The following is a 23056-nucleotide window of genomic DNA, read 5'->3' as shown; positions in this document are numbered from 1 at the left end:
CTGCCCGGAAACACCCGAAGAAGAAGCAGTTGCACCGGAAGCAGGAGAAGCGGGAGATTGAAAAACATAAACATAATTTTTGGCCACACGAACATTTGTCGAAATGCTTGTTAAGGCACCAAAATTGAAGAGTACCATCAAATCGAAAACGAAAGGCAACGTTAACGTGAGGCCGGCGTCGGAGGCTATGGTAGGTAGTCTTTTGTTTGTTTGTTTGTTGCTAACGTTGTTAGCTAGCTAACTGACATTAACCAACAGTCTATGTTTTCTCAGATTGAACTAGTGACGCTGCTGTTCCTCAACAGTCTGGCCGAGGAGGCTAAGGCCAAAGCTTTTGAAGAGAAATCTGCAACGATCAGAGCTCACCACGTCAAAGCAGTTTCCAAGGTTAGTTCAAGCAAAGCCCAAACTATTAGTCTCTAATAACACTCACATTAAAGATCCCCTCCAGACACCGTTCAATATGTGTATAAAATACTCTGCTTCAATAATAATTTGTGTCTGATATGGTTTTTTCCATACAAAAAAGTTAAATTATGTCGTTAAAATCCTTAATATGACATCTCCTTCTCCCTCATTAAAAATCCAGAATATATGCAAATATTTTTCATTTCAAAAGTTGAAATGCTGGACACATATGGGATTAAATTTGTGTCATAATAAATGAACAAAATCTCACAGGAATCCAACCAAAAAAAAAGTTAAATTGAAAGTGAAGTCAAGTTTCCACATCACACTTGTGTAAGTTCAATACAGGACTACATTTGCTCCAAACTAGTTGTGATGTCACAAATCCTGTTCATAGACCCACCGCTTAAAATCGGATTTTCAATGAAAACTGAGAAACTTTCCAATTTCAGCAGATAGATGTGAAAACATTCTTCTGGTGTCAAACTCTGCACATACATCATTCTGCAAAGTGAACCTCAACCATTCAACTGTAGGGACAAAAAGAAAAACATATTTTTGAGTAGAGGGGGATTTTAACTTTGATCAGCTCTTAAATGGCAACACATGCAAACAAACTACTGTTTGGTGATTTCCGTTCTGTTGCAAATTAACATAATTATTATTCAAAGTAGAGTGTTTTTATACATCCTAAAAATAAGGGCTTGCCCTTTCTCTGTAAGCTGACAAAAATCTCTGTATTAAAGACATTGGTAATCGGTAAAGTTCTCACATCCTAATTGAAGTCTGAATTTGTGTTCGACATAAGGCAGGTGCATTGTTTTAACCTTTATTTATTCAGGGAAGTTTCACTGAGAGGAAGCCTCTCTTTTACAGGAACACCCTGATCACATTCACACAGTTACACACATTCACACCTGGAGGCTGCCCAGTACAACCACAGTCTGACCTGCTGACCACTGAGCACTGGAACAGTTGGGGTTCAGGGCCTCAAGGGCAGCTCAGTAACCTAACTTCTCCAATCTTTACTGCTCCCAGTGAAAAGGTTAACTAATTAACCCTGAAAAACAAAACACAAAAATGTCAAAATCAAATGCTGTTTGCTGGAGGTGATAAATAAAATCATCAATCATTAACCAAACATCAGAGGACTGAAACACTGACGGTTATTATTATAGACATTAATACTAGTAATTGTATCTAGTATTGGAGTCGATAACTACTGATTGATAAGGATCATATTTCCTTCACTGAAAATACGTAGACTTACAGAGGTTGTTTTCTTTCTTTATAGAAATTGCTGAAAAAAGCTAGAGGATGAAAACCATGGAGTGTCATCGTTGTATTTATGATCATCTTTCTGAACGTGGTTGGACGGCAGCAGCTGTATTGCTCTTCTGACTTTTTTTTGTGTTTTATTCTATTCTTTGTGCAAGCAAATTTCCTCCTATCTGTTTTCCTGTCTTAAAACGTTTGATGTATTTTATTTTAATTTGTATTTTATGAATTTCTTGTAAATCTAATTTCCAACTCATGATATCAAATTTAGGCTTTTTTATGTCTGTTTTGTCATTTTCAGTCCAATTAAAAGATTGATGGCTTTTCCTTCTGTATAAGTTTATTTCAAGGAAGCGCTCTAAAATAGTCGTCCAAATACTCCGTCAGTGTGTCTGTGTAGCTCCTGTTGGTCTTGTATTTGTTGGTCTATTTATGATTCAGTATCATAGATAAATAATACACACAGTTCTAATTTAGAAATTGCAGAAGCACTACTTGAATAATACAACCTAAATATTTTAACATTGCCACCTGATACTGATAGGACATAAATAATAAATAATGTGGGCTGTTTTTGTTCATTATTCTTTTGATATGGATCAGACAATATCATATAATCAGAATTTGTTTTGGACAGCAGATGTTTGGCTGTCTTTTTCAAGACCTGTGAATAAAAGTAACATATGAAACACTGAATTCCCTTCCTGTTAGGCCTTAAATGGCTTGAATAATTGTTTTGACTGCTGCAGACGGTAACATTACTGTCAGGAGATATTTTACATCTACAAATTGCGGGTGACACTCATGCCCCAGTGGTTTTTGCAGCAGGAAGCAGTTTCATCTTTTTTTTTTTTTTTTTTTTTTTTGGTAGTTTCAGTCAGTCAGTGAAACACTGTCACTACTGTTTGCCACAGTAGCTTGGAAGCTCTTAATGAGCAAATAATAAAATGATTTTAACAAAAACTTGAGTATTTTGTAGTTTACTAGCCCATCCATCAATTTGCTGCCTCTATCTGCGTGCAGGTGAAATTCATTGATATTATTGTATACAGCTGGGGAAAAAAATGTGATATAAAAGTCAATAGATTCATGTACTGAAGGAGTAATTATATAGGCCTTGGAGTTCCTACACATTTTCTGTATTCTTTGAAAAAGATTAAACTGCAATTTGATGTTATAAAGGTCTTAAAAATCTTACATCTTATTCTGTGAACACTGCACAAACACTGCTTAACTGCTGACCACATTAGGTGTAATGTTCACTGCAAAGCCTTCAAAAATCTGTAGTTCCCAGACTGAGTTGTACAGCAGAAGGTAGACACTATCAAACATGAATATTTACCAGCAATATTCCAAATGAGAGCAGAATAATTTGCAACATTTAATGCAGGATTGTCTCTAAATATGTTGAATGTATTAAAAGCTTTGATCCTCAAAGTTGTAGATGGCTCAGATTATGGTGTATCCAGGTCTCTTGAGCTCCTGTCTGGCTCTTCTATCATCCATCATGATCTGTGTTTTAAGCTGCACGCTTCACGGCCTCTTTACCGAGCATGGGCTCAGCCTCCTCTCGAATTCCTTGCCTCTCCATGCTACATAGATTATCCGTGTGCTGAGATGCTAACCTTCTCATCCTTTATCACTACAGGGTCCTTCACAGAAAGACATTTCTTCTTAGCCGGGTATACCTGTGGTCAAATCTGTAATGTTAAATTGCTCAGTCGTACTAAATTATTGAAAACAATGTTATGTGTCTGCTCCACCAGAACCTTGAGGATGCTTAAAGTTAAACTGGACCATTTTGAGCTGTTTAATACCATCTATCCAAGTGTCTTGGTGTCAAAAGTACTGACCTTTATTGCAAAGGTGCCAAAGGTTCAACCTCAGCTTGTATTTGATGTTATGATGGTTTACATGAACATGAATACAAGGCACATGTCCATATGGTTTACATTGGTCCCTGACTTTGCGGTTTATTATTCATTGGGTTGTCTCGCTCCTTTGCCTGCTCCATCTTTATCCTTTTACTTTCTCCCTTGTTCTTCCTGGCAGTCCAGACATTCCACGGCCTCCACTGGTTATTTTCTTCTTTCTAGGCTTGTGAAGCCCCACCCTTGTGAACTTTGAACCCCTAACACCCCCCTTATTCTCTCTCTCAGGAGCCTCTCTGTCCTCTCCTTGATTCATGTATTCTCAAGATGGAGGGTATTATCATTGACAACACATCTGCGTACGTTTTCTATTATAAAACAAACTCTTATCACTTTGTTGTCTTTGCTTGCTCCCAAGTTTCCAGCTGGCATTTACTCCTTGTTAGTGACAAGAGAGTTAAACCTCTTTGTACTCTCTTTTCGGTGCTTTGCAGGCACAATCTAATCTATAAATCTTCTGCATGCATTGATGGATGATATCCCTCTGCAGCAGCTGGCTGCACATCCACAGGCTCCACAGAAGTGTTATTTTATCATCCTCCTCTCTAGGTTTGCTCTTGTTCTTGAGGGATTTGCAAAACAAACTCTTCTTTCTCTATCAAAATAAAGAAGTAGCCTTGGCCTTTGCGTGCGTTGCCTGTTCGGTGTGTGTGTGTTTGTGTGTTCGTGTGTGAGCACCTGTTGACAATTTAAGCCAGCGTCTGGCAGTGTCTTTTAGCTCTCTCACAGATAAATCAGCCCCAGTGTAAAATCCCGCTGCAAATCTCCTGCTGAGTCACTTTTTTGTTCAGAAATCAGTCAAGAAATCAGAGAGCACGGCAGTACGTTTTGGCAGATATGTTATTATGATGACTGTTCTGTCTTAATAAAGAGCACATGGTTTCAAGTGTGTCACCGGTTTCTGTTCATGTCTTTGCTATGAGCAGGAATATTATTATTTTAGTTGAACAACAATATCCCAAGGCATTTAGAAATAAGCATCACCAAACTTGGCTTATTAGCAATTCTTGATTCTATTAGCAATTTTTGATTCTATTAGATTTGACAGGTCCTGAAAAGAATATGGACCGAGCAGAGATTCATGACATGAAGAGAGAAAGCAATTCCAGGAAAAGCCTGTTGCATGAAGGGGAACACCGGAGAGTTCAAATCTGTTTTGGAGAAGTGGATCAAGAACCACAGAGTTCCCAAAACAGGCGATAATACACACGGGGATGCCAAACAATAAATCCTCTGGAGGACCGCAGTTTTCATCACCTTCCAGTGTTTTTGTGGGAATCGCAGATGCTTTCTGACACCTCCAGCACTCAGTTTTTTGTTTTCTCATTGGGAGGTAGTCAAATCATCCTGTATTTTTGGGTTTTCATTTCCTGAATCCGTCCTTAATGGGAAACACGCAGTGCCCGATGACGTCTAAAGCTGATCTAAATATAAAAAGTGTGGGCACATGGGAATTGCAGTTTTTTCCTGCAGTGAATGTTGTTGTTTTTTTGTTTTTTTTAAATTCCTATTTATTCCATTATAGTGACGCAATCCGGTCTGTGTGAGGAGACTTTGAAAAGCTGGTGTTAATTTTGTGATGATATGCTTCAAAAAACATATTCATGTCCCTCTATTTTAAATGGAACCAAATGAGGGGATATTTTGTTTTCACAGTCACACACCCGCCCCTTTGCCAGCAGGTTTGCCAATGATTTAAAGATGTGACTCAAGATTTAAAGATGCCACACTCACCTACAAACATGCGATGAACCACCTGTTGTCGGACAAGATTGAAAGTTTACATCTTGGAGTCTTGCATGGTAATACTTTGGACAGTCATTTGAAAATAAATGTATTTGACAAAATAATGTTTTCTTACCAATCTTATCTTATGATGTCTGTATTATATTGTACTATATCTGTTTAAAAGGATTTAACAGAATTGTAAAAAAAAAAATAATAATTTAAAGACCCCCCTATAAGCCCAATCCAGACCTGTTATAAGTCATATAGAAATACTCTGATTTGAATAGTAATTTTTGTCTTTTTTTCCACAAAAAATTCAATAACCTTGTTAGAAATTCTTAAATCTACTCCTATGAATACGCCAATATTTTTCATTTCAAATGTTTTTTTGCATATCAGACCATGTCTGGCTTCTAAACTAATTGCGATGATACAAAATCATGCTCATATGTACAAGTGTTAAAGCTCAGAGAAACATTTCCCTCTCAGCAGATTAATGTGAAACCAGGCTTCTAATGTCAAACTGTGCACACACAAGGTCAAACATCCAAATGAACAGTTAGCAAAACATACTTTTTGAGCGGAGGGGAACTTTAATAAAGCATGGAGAACTTTATTAACAGAATATGTGTCAGATGAGGACAAAAGTTTACTTTCAGTATAGAAAGTACTGTGTTATTATTCACGTTCTGTGTGCTGCTGCTGATGTGATGATGGCTCAGGAGGAGGGTCGAGAAACACGGGAGAGGAAGGGTGGGGGGAGAGTATGAGAGTGTGCGAGGGGAAACAGGGACAAACCCACAGCAGCTTACCCAAACTTTACATTTGATCTGGGTTGCTGCTATCATATGATGGTTCCTCTTCTGTTTGCATTTTTTATGGGGTTCTGTGAGTGATCTCATGGACTACACATGGGATTTTTTCCCTCAAGAAAACCATTCAGCCAGACTCTGCACTCGACTGCTGTCTTGCCCTGACTGTTTTATCTACATGGGTCCATTTGAATTAATTTTGTAGAGCAATTCAGAGACTTTTTTTAAAAAAAATTTAAGATGAGATATGGGATGTGATGCAAGGTGTCTTTGCTGACTGGATCAATGCCGTACTAAAGGTGAAGGAAAATGCGGATAGCATCATTACTTTGGATTCTGCACTTTATGAATCTCACAAAGGCTCAAGATAACGCAAAGATTCTGCGATACAGACGTAAGTGTTCATGCATGACTTGTCGTTCCCATCTCTTCAATAGTATTATTAGATAAAGCTCCTGTGATATGTGACTTATCTTTCCCAATTTGTCTGGTAGAAAATAGAAAACAGTAGACAGACACTACATATGGAGGCAATAAGTGTGTGCTTTCAGGGAACATTGTGGTCATAGATTTCCGTTGGTTTCACCCACTTGCACACTACAAATGTGAAAGCGTGGCTTTGTCTGTTGGCTCTGTTGTCATAAAACAAAGCAGTTAAGTATTTTATTCTATTTCATTTGCACGAACACAGAAAGATTAGGAAACCCACTCACTGTTATTGGATTCAGACATCACCAGTTAAACCATCCCCTCCGTGTGCACATACGCACTTTTTATTTTAATTTACCTCTAACTCACGGCAGGTAGCTCCTCAGTGAGCAGACTCTGCCAGACAGGTTGTGCGACCTGCTCGACCCTGAATGGCTGTCTGTCCTGTAAACCTCGCCTCTTCTTCCACCTGGAGATGGATGGGATGAGGCAGAGGGGTACCTGTCTGTCAACGTGCCCCCGGGGTCACTATGGCACCCGCTCACCACAAATCAACACCTGCACCAGTAGGTACCGAAGAACATATGTAAGAGTGATGGAGTGACGATATAATGTATTTTGAGAAAGCATAAGTGAGACTAGACTAAATTGAATATGTTTGATTTCATAGAACCAACACTTAGATTGATAGGTGGCTTTACTGCTATATTATGTTTACAGTAGATGAACAACTCTGATTCAAAGCCCTCTGTAATGTTTTAAATACCCAAAAATGAAAATACTACAAAGTGAAAGTCAATGTTAAGAGAGGGAAACACACACATATTTTGGTGTCTCAGTCACTCTGCACTGACAAAGGTTAATTCCCATTGGCCCGCAGAGTGCAAGGAGGACTGCGCGTCCTGCTTCAGTGAAACTTTCTGCACACGCTGTCATCCGGGCCACTTCCTGTTCCGGGGCAAATGTGAAAACAGCTGTCCAAAGGGGCTGACGGCAAACACAGCAATGCGGGAATGCACAGGTGAGACTCTGCTCTTCATTATAGCAAAAATATTCACAAAGGGCCTTGCCAGGAAAAATATTTAGCCACTAAGCTCTAACAAAACACTCTGGCAGCATCGGAATTCAGTGGAAAAAACGAAAAATCCTCTTGAAGTGAGAAAATATTTTTCCACACAAGAACTTGAGGTTTCTGTGGTTATTTTCGCTTCATTTTTGTAATGTGTGTCATTTTTGGCTATGTTCATTGTTCCATTAAGAAGAAATACAATACAATGAAATGAGCTTTTCCATGATGTCAGGAAACTGCAGCACATTGTAATATGTTTGTGTCCCTCTGTCTCAGACTGCCCTGTAGGCTGTGAGCTGTGTGAGAGGAGGAACATGTGTATGAGGTGTAGAGCAGACCTGTACTTCCTCGATGGCGAGTGCCACCTCACCTGCCCGAGCGGATTTGAGCCAGATGTACAGCTTATGCAGTGCATCCCCCAAGGTAAAAGATATCTCAGTAACGCCCCCCATACATTTTGAAATATCACACACACACCACCACAAATAACATTAATGCATTCAAGTCTCAGCATGTGTCACACTGTCACTTTTTTCTCATTTCATAGTGCACTGTGAGGTAGGGGAATGGACAGAGTGGGGTCCATGTGTTCGGAAACGCGGCACGCGGGCCCACAGGAAGGGAAAGGAGACACGTACCCGACAAGTCCTGCGCTCCCCAACTAATATCGGTGACCCCTGCCCTCACGTGTCAGAGACCAGGAAGTGTGTCATCAAAAAGAGACTGAGACGAAATAAGCTGTAATAAATTCAAAGGGAGATCCTTCTGAAATATTTGCTGAAATCTTTGACACAATCACATTTTACATTAGGTGGAAACTAAAAAAATGTGGATTATTCTTGTAAATTGTAAAAATGTAAAAGTAAAACTGTATTCATCTCAAATAAAACTGATTTTTATATGCATTCCAGCAGAAGTTAATAGAAAGGATGGATGAATATGATCAAAATCCATTATAACTTTTTTTTTTCTTCCAAGAAATTCAACATCTTTGCACCACCTTTGGACTCATCTGGATCTATTATATGAACAGTGCTTATACTGAATTGATGCCACTGGTGGCCAGCCATGGTAAAATTAGATTTTGGTTTTACGGACTGATGGCCTGAGATGACTGTAGTTGAGTGTATGCCTTTTGGCATTTTTGTGAAGACTCCTGAGTGACTGTCTTCTTACTTGTAATACATTTCATTAAGATGTATATAATGTTTATCAAAACATTGCCCCTCTAAGGACAGAAAACAGCTGTACTCACATGTGACAGCAGGAAAATCCCAAGACTAAATGAATTCTATTAGTTTCTTTGGTTTCTGGGTCTTCGTATTGTGCCTTCTGGCTTGCTGTCACGTGGCTTGAAGGACGCTTGAATAGAACAGAGCCATCACTAATGGTGTTAGTAAGATGTGAATTTGTTACTAGGACCAGTGAAAATATCTGCTGTGAAAAAAGGCCCATATGGAATTGTAAGCTCTAATTTAGGCCTATACCTCTGAACATACTGTAGGCTACTGATTACCAAATTTGAATACAATAAAAACAATTGTAATAATTCCGTAATACTACATTTTCTTGTATTGCTTCAATCAAAAAAAAAGTATATATATATATATATATATATATATATATATATATATATATATATATATATATATATGTATGTATATGTATATGTATATGTATATGTATATGTATGTGTGTGTGTGTGTGTGTGTGTATAACAATTGTACAACTATGTATTGAATTTACCATTCATTATTTGTATGTGTGGATATTTTATGACTGAATGAATGAATGAAATAATGATTTAAACTATTATACCAAAACAAAAATGTCCACTGGGAAAAGAGGAAGGTCAGTAATACTCAGAAACTCTGCCCTATTTGTAAATGGGTGAAACTTGCGTCTTTTTTCTCGACTGCTCATTGTGCTCTTAGCTGATTCATGAATGCGTCGTCCTGAATACACATTACGCCAATTTTTATTCCCTAGGATAGCGAAGTCATGACCTGTCCTACTCTGCCTCTGATTGGCTAGTACTCATCGCCTGCGTTGGTCAGGTTGGTTAGGTTTAGGCATGAGGAGTGCGATTGGTTTGTGGTTAAGCCAATCAGAGGCAGAGGAGAATGGGTCATAACCTCGCCGTCCTAGGAAAAAAAAAATATTGCACACGGTACGGGCTGTGCGCGGCTACAGTAGATCTACAGAACACGTAGATTGACGTTGCAAACGACGTGAGACCGATCCAGGTGCAGTGAAGTCAGTTGGGCTTGTCTAGAGCTGTCCTCTAACAGCAACAACAGTCATTACTTGGCGCACACTAACTTTACAACTAAACATAAATGTGGCCATATAAATATCTTCATCTGCGCTTCTGCTAAGGACGCTTCTAGAGGCATCCCAATGTTCAGGTGAGTAGCCTGTATGAATAGAGAAGTTATTAAGGAAGCATAGTGACAGCTAACATGCTAACTACATATGCTAAAACGGCTGTCAAGTTGACGTTAGCCTAACGTTAGCTGGGGAGATGTTTGGCTTGCCCTAAACTTAGCGTATGTGCTTTTTTTTAATAGTATCACTTCACATTGAACAGACAAGCCGCTGACATTATTGCAATGAATGTAGTTTTAGCTTTGTTAATGCAGTGCCATTAGCAAATTAGTAAGTTAGCTAACGTTAGCTTAGTAGTAGCTAGTTGGGTGGATGCTCTGTCAGTCAGCAGAAAGGGACTTTTGATAACATTAAAATATAACGTTAACTCTTAACAATGAACTCTTATATCACACTCTTCAGCTTGCCAGACTAGCGTTATTTGGAAAGTTCATTTAATTGAGGTAACCTCTATTTGCAACGCCGCAACTCATGCTCTGTGTGTATGAGGGCGTTTCCAAAAACTGTCAACAGCGCTGCGCATGTCAAGTGGGACCGGCACCAAATCGCATGTCTTTATTATTATGATCACTGAATCAGTTTGCAACTGTGCAATACAGCATTGTCCTGCCAGGTCTGCCGTGACAGTCCTGTGTTTCTCTCTGCAGCATGGCAGGCTGTGGAGAAGTGGACTGTTCAGTAAGCGACCCGGCTCCCTCCAAGCTGATAGAGGAAACAGAAGATAACTGTTGTACAGCTGGTTCCAGCTCCACTTCCACCCCAGAGTGTGCCATCTGCCTGCAGAGCTGCGTCCACCCTGTACGCCTCCCTTGCTGCCATGTCTTCTGTTTCCTGTGTGTGAAAGGCGCCTCCTGGCACAGCAAGCGCTGCGCTCTCTGTCGGCAGGAGGTCCCAGAGGACTTCCTGGAGAGGCCAGTTCTCCTCTCACCTGAAGAACTGAAAGCAGCAGCTGCAGGGGTGAGCCGAGGTGGAGTGGCGGGGAGTGGTTCCCGTGGGGACTATGCATGGTACTATGAGGGGCGCAACGGCTGGTGGCAGTATGATGAGAGGACCACGCGGGAGCTGGAGGAGGCCTTTGCGAAGGGCAGGAAAAACATAGAGATGCTGATTGCAGGATTTCTATATGTGGCCGATCTGGAGAACATGGTGCAATATCGACGAAATGAGCATGGCCGCAGGCGCAAGATAAAGAGGGATATTGTAGATATCCCTAAGAAGGGAGTGGCAGGACTGAGGTTAGACCCTGAACCTGCACCCATCCCTGCTTTACCAGTACCAGTCACCCCAGCAGCAACAGAACGTGTCAGTTCAGCTGACGGATCAGACACTGCAGGCCAATCACAGCCTACGACCTTCGGGATTTTGGCGTCTCTCCCCCCTGTTAGACCTCCAACACTCCTGGGCCGCCATCTCACCAGTCCTCCATCGTCCTCACCCTCAACCCTGGAGGAGTCTCTCTCCCAGCTTATAATCAGCCAGCCGGAGGGAGGAGAGGTGGAAGGAGACGATGAGCTTCATAACCAGACGTATGAGTACACATCTGGCAGCAGTGAGAGTGAGGAGGAGAGGCAAGAGTTGGAAAGAGAGAGAGCAGGATCGATGCCATGGCGAAGACATAGGCAAAGACAGCTAAGAGAGACCCAGCCGGCCAGAATGCCTCCGAGGGGCGGGCCATCCAGTTCTGCACTCAGTCTCCGCTCACGTAGCCCCGATGGACAGTGCACTGTGACAGAAGTGTGACCGTGACGGACAGTGGTTCTGTTCTTTTACAGATGACAGATCTTAAACTCTTGTCAGTTCAGCAAAAAAGTGTGAAAGTAGGTATGCATCTTTAAAGGTCCCATGAAATGAAAAAAAAAAGTGTTGTTATTTGTGTCACTGGGTGTGTCTCCCCCCCCCCCCCCCATTTATCATATCCAAAATATGATGTGATTTCACCCATTTTTATCACAAAAGTCAAACCTTAATTTTATGGGGGATCTTGCCAACCTTCCATCCTCCACAACATGCAAGTAACTAGTATTAGTGACAGTAAAACAGGTTATAATTTCCACTACTAATATATAAACTTAACACCTGGTTAAAATGTGTCCCTTGTTGTCCTCCACTTGCATGTAGGTAAAAAAAACCCAACTTTGTGTCTTTTGTGGAAACACCTGAAACCATAAGCAAAAGTTAAAATCTTGAAGCCATTTCAAGGGACCTTTAACAAGCCTTTCATTAAAAACTTTAAAAGCTAGTTTTAGCCAGCAATATATGTGGAAATGGTATGCATCACTCTCAGCAACAGGTTATGTAGTAACACATAACAATCAGTCCTGTTTCCAGGCCTAAAAAATGTGACCAACTGTGGCAACTTCTTGAGCAAGGTCATCCAAAAACTACCATCTGTCACCGCCTGTACACCAGTTTATGACAGTGCAATACAACCTCAGTGAAATTACATCTCATTGTTTTCCAATCTTTATTTTGTAAGTTTCTTTCACTCTTTGCAAGTGATTGTGTGAAAATCAAGCTAAAATGTAGCACCTCATGTACCAGTTACAGTACAGAGGGTAAAAAATGCTTCCTTTTTCATGCTTTGCTGATTACGGTTTTTTGAAGTTAAGAAGTTTAATCGAGACCTAATTAATAACTATTTAGACTGGAGTTTGTGTGTGTGTGTGTGTGTGTGTGTGTATATGTGTTTAAGCATATGAGTGGGAACGAGTATATTCCCTCTGCTTTAGTGTGGAAGTCTTGTTTTAATAATGATGTGTGTTTGTGTTGTTGCAAGTGGTGTTGGGTGTTGAAAAGCTACTGGCAGAACCACTGGAAAGTATCAGGCTATATGTAGAGAGGCACATTTGGATTTCTATTTCTCGTCATAGTACTTTTGATAGAAGATACTATCAAAGCACTGGCATCGACATGTACTTGGACGAACTTTAGCTGTCCTTCCACACGCTGTACTTTTTTTTTTTTTTTTCTTTCACCATTTCACTCCAGCTGCTATTATTTCAACTGTTTTGTCTTTTCATTGTTGGTGTCTTATCTGAATTACCTAAAACAAACTGTTTGTGTGATGTAGCGCCAGTGGTGTTTTGTCAAGTTATTAAAAGTGTTTGTCTATAATTTAAAATCACATGTTGGCTGATTTATGTTTTTTTTTTTTAATGAAGGAATACAAAGTGGAATATATGACAGAATTAATGGAACGTGTGGCGCTGATCCACAGGCCTGTTTGCAATATGTGTCCTGATTTTAGTGCAGTGTACCTTAAAAACTCCACATGATGGAGCTGTTGCCAAAATTAAGTGGACCTTTCCCACCCCCCCACCTGTTGTCTGAGACCCCCTCACAGGCTCCAGTGGTTGAAAACCTGCCAATGATCCAGCAAGGCTATTATGGCTCTTGGCTGTAGATGTTTTCCCAGTGTACACAGAGCTTAACAAGAGATTCTTCAGCTTTAATTAAGGCAGAAGAATATATTTGTTCCCTTGTGTTCATTTAATACTTATCTGCTATTTCTGCTGCTATTTTCTATTTCTAGATGTTTCAACACAAAAAGAAAAATATGAGTAGAGCACTAAAATTGTAGAACGTGGTATAAATCACCTAAAAGTCTTTGCATTTAGAGAAATGATAAGAAATAATTGAAAGTCTGAAGGGTGAGTGACTTGAATGCATATTGTGGGGGGCATTTTTCACCATTTTCACCATTTTCTGCCAATTGTATCGACTAAGCGGTTAATTAATTAATTAAAATAAAAAGCAACTGATTATTCGATCATTTGATGAACAGAAATAATTGTTAGTTGCAGCCCTAACCGACAACCTGTGTGGTCATACCTGGAGACAGAAATATATTCTGTATTTGTTCGGCATTTTTAAAGGGACTAAGCTCTTTTTGCAAAATATCTTAGAATATGTTATTATAATAGTAACTTTGATGTTCAAGTTCTTCCTTTTGCAATTGCTGAGGGGCTTGATAGAAATGTTTTGAGTGTAGGTGTATAGAAAGCCAGAAACTATGGCTCAGAGCTGATGTCCAGTAAATGTGTATAGTAATCAGTTTATCCTCTTTCAACCAAAGCTATATCATCTTTTCTTAATCTTCTCTCTGCATACAGCACAACAGTGGTCATATTTACAGCCTTGTGATTTTGGTCTCGTCTCATATTGCTGAAAAGGAACTGCTACAGTTACAGGACTAGTCCAGACTAAAGTGTATGCTCTTAAATGCACAGGTTTATGGGAAGATGAGACATCGCCAAAAGCAAGACCACTGCCACCAATGCAGCTGACGTGCAGCATTTGCTATCTGAAGCAAACCACAGGCTCAGTGTGTGGAGTCGGACTGTGACTTGAATTAGAATCACGGTTTAATGAGCCAAGCTCTGGTGTCTTTTGAGGGCCTCCATAGAGCTGAGTACAATGGCGACGGTGGCAAAATGTTGATTGGCAAAGGATACTTCTCTGCTTTTGAATACTTTTGGGGATAATTTACATCTGCAGCCCATATTTATCCCTCTCCATATATCATCACAGCCATCATTACTACATATTTGAATTCATGTCCTCGTAACATCACGTCCTTGTAACATCTTGCACTTCTTAAGAAAACACAAATTCATTTACAATCCTCTTTGTGATATATACTGTACATTGTGACTTTGATAATTAGCAAATGAGTGGGATTAGATTAAAAAGATATATTATTTAAATGCACACACTAGCATATAAAGCCACCTAAGTTTAATAGTCGATCAGACAAGTTTAACCCATATGATAACAAACAAATATTCCACATCTGGGGAGCATCTGCTACTTGTAACCACCATAATTCATAAGCAATGGACACATTCATATCTCACCCTGTAAAATGCCCTAGTGTGACTGATATGTCAGCCCACATGGTCATGTTGACAGGGATGTTTTATAACTAACTGCTTTTGGAAATTGATTTATTTGGTGCTCTGGTAACACTTTACTTAAAGTCCCCCTATTTAGCATTTATAAGCAGTATTCAAACATTTAATAAATGGTTTATAATACTCTACAATATAGTTGTAAGCAGATTGTAAGAAGTGTTTATTAATGTATTTGTCAACAACTGTAACTCATGAATGACAACATATTATACTTGCTGTCAAAAACTGTACATTAATAAACACTTAAAAACGTCCTTATACCTGCTTATAATTACATTATAGTGAGTTATAATCTATTTATTAATTGTATTTGGCTTATAAATGCTAAATAGGGGTATTTTAAGTAACATATTGCCATTACACTTTGGATAAAGAAAGATTTTTGAGACAAATTTCCAATCTGTTTTCAGCACTAATCCAATTCACTTTGCAAATTAACTCTCATTCAACTTTGTTGCAGCTCAGAACAACCAAATTGAATGCAAAAATTGGGATATGCATTAGACAAAGATAAAAAAAAAACTTATAGACCATGCTTACAGCTGACAAAAGCCTGGGGATTGGTAATCAGCGTGACATGACCAAACATTAACAGTGCAAATTGCACTTAAAATAGTACTTGCATGATGTATACTGACACATCAGTAATGTGCCCTATATTTTTTAGGGCATCAACTTTACTGGCAAGCTGTTTGACACTGACAGTCAGATTTATATGTCATGGAAAAAGAGACTGCATTTAGATTGGACATGTATGGATGAGCGTTTGGTGGAGGACATGTCGGGATGTGAGACGTGGTGCCAATGTGAAGGACACCAACAGAGGAAGGGGAGCTACATGATGAAGGAACGATGACACGGTTTCTGAGTTAAATGGAGTGAGTGTGTCTTTGCGTGCATGATAAGAGGTCATAGACCGAACACAGACAGACAGACAGGAGACAACAGCACTATATGTTTTCAGACACATAGCTGCCCTTTAACTGCCTCATGTATACTATCATATCCTGGTCAAATGCCTTCTGTAGCCTCCCTCTTCACACTACAGAAAATACACACCCTGTCTCCAATCCCTCCACAAATAGTTCCGTCATACCCACATCTCTCGCCACCCCGAGGCCCACAGTAGAGCATTGTTGTTGTGGGGATTATTTATGACCTTGTTTTTGTTGAGCAAGGTCGAAGGTTGTTTCTATTAAGCATATGTGCTCTTTAAAAAACTGTAGAAAATAAAGAATTTGCATGATAATTGATAGCTATTGTCACTTATCTAACATATTCTGCATACAGTATTTGTGTAAATATAATGGTGCAGTTGCTGTTTTGTTATAAAAACATTCAGTATTTGGATTCAGTCCTGCAGCTGTGCATGTTGCGTTTATACATTTATGCATGTCATGAGTATTTCTAATCACAGATTCACAGACAGGGTATCTCACCCCTTCAGGAGCCAGGAATGACCTCACTCCTACTGTAACCATCAACAGCCTAACACCATTAGAGCCTATCAAGTGACACGCCTCGCTAAGCCTGGCGCTACTAAACCATTTATAACAACGACGCGTCACGTCATTACTATGATGGCTTCTGAAATCATAAAGTTTATATTCTGAGTATTTGCCGTTTCTAAATACACTACAGTCTACTTCTGGTTTGTATTCTGTTATTGGTGCCATCTAACGAGGATTGTGTCAGGTAAAGTGCAGAAAATCGAAAAGTGGCCATTATTATATTATATTATTATACTCTAGAGTTAGAAGTTTAAAGTATTCTTTTATGCATGGATAATACCGGCTGGCCTGTCAGTGTCAGATGATTCTTGAGTTGCACATTTGAGCTGTAAACACCATTTTCCACTAAATTAACTGTCTTGTGTTGAGATAGGGCAATGAACTGAAATCAAAGGGTAGCTATGAATGGATACACCTTCTAACTTACAATGCTTAGGATATAATGGGAGAGTAATAAGTGCCAAGAAAACATTTCCAACACAATCACACAAATACTGTTCAAGCCTGTAATGTTCAGACAGGGCAGGATTGATGCTGTTTATGCCAAACTGCAATGCATATAATTATTAGCCTCTGCTGTCATACAGTTAATTATAGCTACAGCAGTGATCATGCATGGGCTGGGGCCCTCCCTTGTGTTTTCTTCTCACTGTTTTCTCAAATGAGAGGAGGTTACAGATCATTGTGGATGCATTCATTTAACAAACCAACCAGCATGTTTCTGTTCCTTTTCTCTTCCTGAGAGCAGTTTTATTTTCTTATATTAGTTGCCTCTACCTCTCTTTTTTGAATGCAGTTTACATTATCTTTGCCACTGTTTTCATGAGAAAAAGGAGCAGTGGTGCCATAAAACAGTCGACATGATGGGGATTCTAACTAACATTAGTAATGCTCTTTGGGGAGGTGTTGTCACTGACAATGGTAAAAGAAGTTAAACAATATAAATAAACAACATTTGTTTATACTATATTACTATAATACTACTATAGTATATTCTGTATATATCAATAGCATTTAGAGGCCTTAGATGGTGGCCCTTGGCAGTTTACTGCATAATGGTCAAGTCCATAAAATTGTTTGTAATTGAACAGTTTGATATTTTGGGAAGTACACTTATTTGCTCTCTTGCTGAGAGTTAGATAAGAAGATCGATACTTCTCTCATGTCTGTACACTAAATTTGATGCTAGAGCCAGCAGGCAATTAGCTTAGCTTAGCATAAAGATTGGAAACAGCTATCCTGGCTCGGTCCAAAGTTTTAAAAAAAAGCCTACCAGCCTATCTAAAGCTTACTAATTAACACATTGTATCTTTTGTGTTCATTCCTTATAAAAAAGCTTTGTTAAAATGGCAAGTTGTTGTTTTACAGTGAGTTACGTAGTGTACCAATGTCTTAGCACAGTGCAATGACCTCTTAAGTCTCCACTGGGTGCCTGGCAAGAGTGTAAAGGCCACTGGGAGCACCAGGAAGTTTCAGGACAGGACTATGAAGACTCTAAGGTTTATAGATGCTGGTAGGTAGATTGTGTTACCTTTGGACAGAAACAGGCTGTCTCCTTGTCCACTGCATTAGTTTTAGCTAGGCGTACCTAACAAACTGTCAACTAAGTAGAACAAGTAGATGTGTAATGGACTGCATCTATGTTAAGTGGGCTTTAAGTAATTCCAATGTTATTATCATGCTCATTGTCACCTTGAATCATCATAGTGAAAACAACAAACGCCCTTCAGTGGGACACATTACCACCAGATATTTTTCATTTGTCAATGACCCACACCTGCTCCAAAAGAGTTTCTGCGTATTAGTGAGGGAGAGGTGTGACAGTTGCACCTTCATCGTTAGCCTTGAGTCTCATTCCAGCCTGTCAGTCCCTTGTGCAGAATAAAGACGCTCAAGAAATATCTGTGTGTTGTTCCCAGCTTCAATTCACCTCATCTCTCTCGCTCTTGTCCATCATTGTCATTTATAAATGATATGATACAGCACCATCATGAGGTCAAAATTCCACTCTGTTCAATACTTTGGTTTATGACCAGTTACCTGCAAAGCTAATGTTATTCCCGTCAAACTCAGCTGTATTTTGTGTTTAGTGGTAATCAGCAAATCTTATCATGCTAACATGCTAAACCAAGCTGGCCAACATGGTAAACGTTATACCCACTAAACATCAGCATATTACTGTCATTTTAATTTTTGATTTTTGTGTTTGGAAGTTGAGGTACAATACCCATAAACTTGAACTTCCTTGTGAGTGTGGTGAAGTTAGCATTTAGCACAAAGCACTGCTGTGCGTAAGTATAGCCTCATAAAGCTGCTTGTGTGGCTTCAATTCACTTATTCCCCTGTGCTCTCTCTCTCTGTGTATGTGTGTGTGAGTGTGTGTGTGTGTGAGGCAGACACAGCTTAGGCGACGAGCCAGGTAGGCGCTCCCGGCTGACCGCTCCACTGAATCCAAATTAAAATTGGTCATTTGTCACACGATAAATAGACCACTATAGTCACCTCTGCCGGGCAACACCAGCTAATCCCACGAGAGCACCCTGCTCTTGTTTTGAAAGGCGAGCCTCATGGGTTGTCTTTCAAAGGGGAGATATTTGGGCCCCATTCTATTTTAATGGAGAGGTCTGAGATTCTCAAGAACCCTTTAGGGTCCTCCTGACTGTCCTTGATGGTCCCACCTCTTGTACTGCTGCACTCATCATCCGGCATTTGAGATGGCCGCTTCAATGGATGGACGTAGACACACTGACAGTTCGGACAAGTGGATGAAGACAGAGTGAGCTGGATCGTGACACTAGCTCAAGTCCAACAGATGGGACGTTTTGTACTTTGTAGATTAAGTGGGTGAAAAATGGAAGTGTAGAGTGGTGGGATTTAAAAGTACGCCAATGGTCTAACAGGGTTGACCCCAAAATTCATAATTTAAGCAGTCAGCACTCCCAGTAGATGAACAAGAGCTTAGACATCCATGTTGTGCATGTTAGTGATACAGGTGTTCAAAAGGAGTGGGCTCAGCAACAACTGCAACCTTCTTTAAATCTGTAGTATTATTTAATACCTTAAATCTGTGAGATACAAAGATAGAGCACTCCACGTGTTAGTTTCTGTAGTACTCTAAATGGTTCTATGATGTCAGGTCTGTATAAAAGTTGTGTCCTAAGCCTCTGAACGTGCGCTCAACATGAAAAGATCAGCAAAAACAGGTGTCTATCTTCTCTCCATGTTTATGAAACCATGCGCTCACATGTCCGGTGCAGGTGGATGCCAACGTGAGGGACTTCCTTTAAAAGAGAACAAAAATGCAAACACCATAGAACTGGAAAGTATACTAACATGCATGTTGTTTGAAACATGCAAACGTCTGAGGACTTTTAAAAGGAGAAACCCTCCATATAATGCAAAGTGAGGGTCTTTACAACCCTGTAAAACAGCTGTAAAACAGCTCAGTTTCGGGTCGTCTGGTCCCCTTTATGTTTAACCTCTGGAACAGGGTGGTCCTGTCACTCCGTTCACATTTTTGAGAGACACACACACACACACATACAAGTGGCAGTTAACTATCTATTTTAAGTCTGTGGCAGTAGCAACTGACACATGCTGAGGATTTCAGTGTAGACCCCCAAGTCCAGCTCCAATGAATGAGAGGCTCATCAAGACAGAGATGAGGCACGGGGGCCAGAGGTCACAGGACAGGGGACAGGTGTATGTGGGCAAGAAGAGGCAGGAAGCAGCATGAGATTCACACGTGCCTCAGACAACCAAGTAGACATTATGTCAGCCACTAGAGGCTTATTCAGACAGATGTAACACTCATAATCACGCATGTATAGAAGATACTGTATATCAAGCCTTGTTTACATGAATAGAGGCTCTGCAGTCTGCCTAGCAACTAGTGTAGACAGCCTGTCTCTATCAGTGAACTTTGAATGCTCATAACTAAATAAACCTGGCTTGCATGTCTCAAATGCTCTTATGGCATACATGACAAAAAATCAGGACAGTTTTTCACCACTTGTATCTCATAAAAGCATAAAACACATCACCTACTGGAATAAAACAATACTATTTCCACATAACATTATAAAGTAGCATGCTCTTTCATGCCATTTCATCACAGTGATGAATGCTTGAAGATTTATATGATATCAAAAATGAAGCTAAATATTATGTTGATTTTTGAAAAATTGCAATAAAAACCATACAGGTGGTTTTAATAATCTAATAATCTAATAAGTCATTTTTCTTGTGATTAGGGGTTCATAATTTTGTTATCTTGGGAAAGCAGAAGGCTACTTTCTTGAGATAACTGGATAAGTATCACATTTTTGCAAGACAATGAATTCTGTTATCTAGAGATAAGATGTTTTCATCATGTCCTCTTTGAGTTAATAACATCAAAACTGATTCTAATGTTAGAAATGCATTCATTAATAATTAAGTAAGAGATTGAAATGATATAACTAAGAACAAATAAATGAACATTTTATCAACAGTGTTGCAAACAGCAGTGTTACTTTTGGACTTAGCAGGGAAAGCACAGGCGCAACTAATCACACTTTCGATGGCTCAGTTGCCTTTTCTGTCACTATTTTATTAATTGCACCTGTTTTTTTTCCTGCTATGACATGTCCATATGTCTTTTGTGAAAAAGGCATATTCGTAACATTGATCCCTTAGTGTCTCCTAGCATACAGTACCTGTACTTGCATACAGCTATATGCACACTATATATCTATATATATATGTATATACACATTTTGCCCCCCTCATGTATGAGCGTATATACACACTTCTTGTTATAATGGAGGGAAGATTATATTTAAATGTTGAACATCACCCCTTTAGGTTCATGTATTTGGTGGCATCACGGGACACAAATGCACATGGGTGTCCTTGTATGTCTAGGCTGATCATGCATACACACACACGCTATAGTAACTCATTCATAAGGGCAGATCAGCACCCTTACACTGATCAAAGCTATGAGAACAGATGCTGCTGGTACCCAGATGTCATAAATAAGGGCCATACATGCAGCAGTATGTACAGGCGGTGGGACATCTTCATGAATGTGTTTGTGCAGGACTGCTGTAGAGTGCGAGCACTGGTCCACAAAAGCATATGGTAAAAGTTGTGTAATTCCTAACTAACTTAAGTTGTGTAACTCCTCTTCAGGGCTATGATGCAAAACTATATTTTGATAGGTGTTACCTTCTCAGCAGTCGGAGTGAGTGTGATAACTTGGCCTGCTGACGTCAGGGAAGCCATGGCTACACAGCTGTCTGTTCTTGTGTTCCCTTTCTTTCTCTCTCTGTCATGTGTCTGCCCTCATGAATAGCCTGTGCAGTGGAGAACATGCTGTGCCAAGCTCTGCCATGCTGTGTCTGTCTGCAAAGTCTGTCTTCAGTCAGGGAAGCAGGGAAAAAGAACGAAGGCTGAAGTAACAGGAGGAGAAAGAATGTATCTTTTTCTCACTTAATCCTGTGGATTTCCTGTTTAGCTGTTAGGTCATGCAGGCACTAGCTTGCCAAGAGTTAGCAGCAGGGGGCCTGATGAGGACACAGGAGAGATGGCCAACAGGATGTCTTGTTAAAATACCCTCATGCAGCCCAAGGAGGTGCCAACCTGTAACATGGGCTCTCATTTACACACAGATGCACAGACTGAGAGTAGTGACGTGCAAGAAGCAAGAGAGAGAAAAAGAGGATGTAATAGACAAGCAGGTAGGGGGAAAGTACTGTCTTGAAAAAGTTAAAGTTAAATGGGAGATATTTGGGCCCCATTCTATTTTGATGGAGAGGTCTGAGATTCTCAAGAACAATTAAATCAAATTAAAAGTGTAACAAACAGATAGAGTTGATGGGAAGGTTTGTACTTCAAGGAGTGAGATCCATTCATTTGATGATACATATTTGATGTTTCATTGGGAGGCAGAAATGGGAGTAGGCAAGATAAAAGAAAGAAAGATAGGGAAACAGAGAGAAACCAACGCCCCCCCTCCCACTCTTTATTTATACCTCTAAAGACAGCAGGCTAAGATTTCTGGCACCAAAACACACGTCACGCTTGCTATTTCTGTCTGAGGTGCCACATAGCGCCGAGAGGTTGGGTGACATGGCTGAGGCATCATGGGGCCAAGGGACTTCCGTACACCCACCCAGCCCTTTACATGACATTTCACACTATGGATACCTTTGTGCATGTGTGTGACTGTGTGGCAGAGCATGCAAACAAGCACAGAAATTGTTACTCGATGAGCAAAGTGTAAGATGTGTTAAGTCTAACTTTTGCGCTTTGAGTGCGTGTGTATGTGTGTGTGAAACTGAGAGCGTGTTTCCTCACCTTCTAAAGACGAGGAGGTGTCAGGAAAGCCAGAGGTTGTTGATGCTGTCTTATGAGGCGAGAAACACAGAGCCTGAAACGTGATCCCTCATGGTACAGAATCACTCTGTGCTGCATACCTGATATCCGAGTAACGTAACATAGCTGCTCTTGAACCAACACCGTGCAGTGTTAATGTACTTCACAGCATGCTTCAGAGAATTTAATCGTGACAAAGAAAATTTTTCATATAATTCAGCCTAGAAAA

The 23056-nt window shown here is 39.9% G+C and overlaps 3 protein-coding genes across 3 annotated transcripts; all 3 read left to right on the top strand.

Annotated features, from left to right (window-relative positions):
* The first annotated feature begins 6 nt into the window (after positions 1-6).
* On the top strand, positions 7-2013 carry cenpw (centromere protein W). Its single transcript, XM_044376849.1, has 3 exons — positions 7-190; positions 274-387; positions 1703-2013. Exons 1-3 carry the CDS (start codon positions 104-106, stop codon positions 1727-1729), a joined length of 228 nt encoding a protein of 75 aa, XP_044232784.1. The 5' UTR covers positions 7-103; the 3' UTR covers positions 1730-2013.
* Positions 2014-6058: 4045 nt separating this feature from the next.
* LOC122965637 (R-spondin-3-like) lies at positions 6059-9098 on the top strand. Its single transcript, XM_044329791.1, has 5 exons — positions 6059-6098; positions 6961-7152; positions 7467-7607; positions 7932-8078; positions 8203-9098. The coding sequence occupies exons 1-5, from the start codon at positions 6059-6061 to the stop codon at positions 8397-8399; spliced, it is 717 nt and encodes a 238-aa protein (XP_044185726.1). The 3' UTR covers positions 8400-9098.
* A 737-nt stretch (positions 9099-9835) lies between these two features.
* LOC122965548 (E3 ubiquitin-protein ligase rnf146-like) lies at positions 9836-13167 on the top strand. Its single transcript, XM_044329684.1, has 2 exons — positions 9836-10063; positions 10691-13167. The coding sequence occupies exons 1-2, from the start codon at positions 10056-10058 to the stop codon at positions 11781-11783; spliced, it is 1101 nt and encodes a 366-aa protein (XP_044185619.1). The 5' UTR covers positions 9836-10055; the 3' UTR covers positions 11784-13167.
* The last annotated feature ends 9889 nt before the right edge of the window (positions 13168-23056 follow it).

This window comes from Thunnus albacares, chromosome 16, assembly GCF_914725855.1.
Source record: "Thunnus albacares chromosome 16, fThuAlb1.1, whole genome shotgun sequence".
NCBI lineage: Eukaryota > Metazoa > Chordata > Actinopteri > Scombriformes > Scombridae > Thunnus > Thunnus albacares.
This window is presented reverse-complemented; position numbering and strand designations above follow the sequence as displayed.

Coding starts and splice junctions, on each gene's coding strand:
- cenpw (XM_044376849.1), top strand. CDS start 104: ATGCTTGTTAAGGCACCAAAATTGAAGAGTACCATCAAATCGAAAACG. Junction 191..273: donor GGCCGGCGTCGGAGGCTATG/GTAGGTAGTCTT, acceptor ATGTTTTCTCAG/ATTGAACTAGTGACGCTGCT. Junction 388..1,702: donor ACGTCAAAGCAGTTTCCAAG/GTTAGTTCAAGC, acceptor CTTTCTTTATAG/AAATTGCTGAAAAAAGCTAG.
- LOC122965637 (XM_044329791.1), top strand. CDS start 6,059: ATGGCTCAGGAGGAGGGTCGAGAAACACGGGAGAGGAAGG. Junction 7,153..7,466: donor ACAAATCAACACCTGCACCA/GTAGGTACCGAA, acceptor ATTGGCCCGCAG/AGTGCAAGGAGGACTGCGCG. Junction 7,608..7,931: donor AGCAATGCGGGAATGCACAG/GTGAGACTCTGC, acceptor CCTCTGTCTCAG/ACTGCCCTGTAGGCTGTGAG.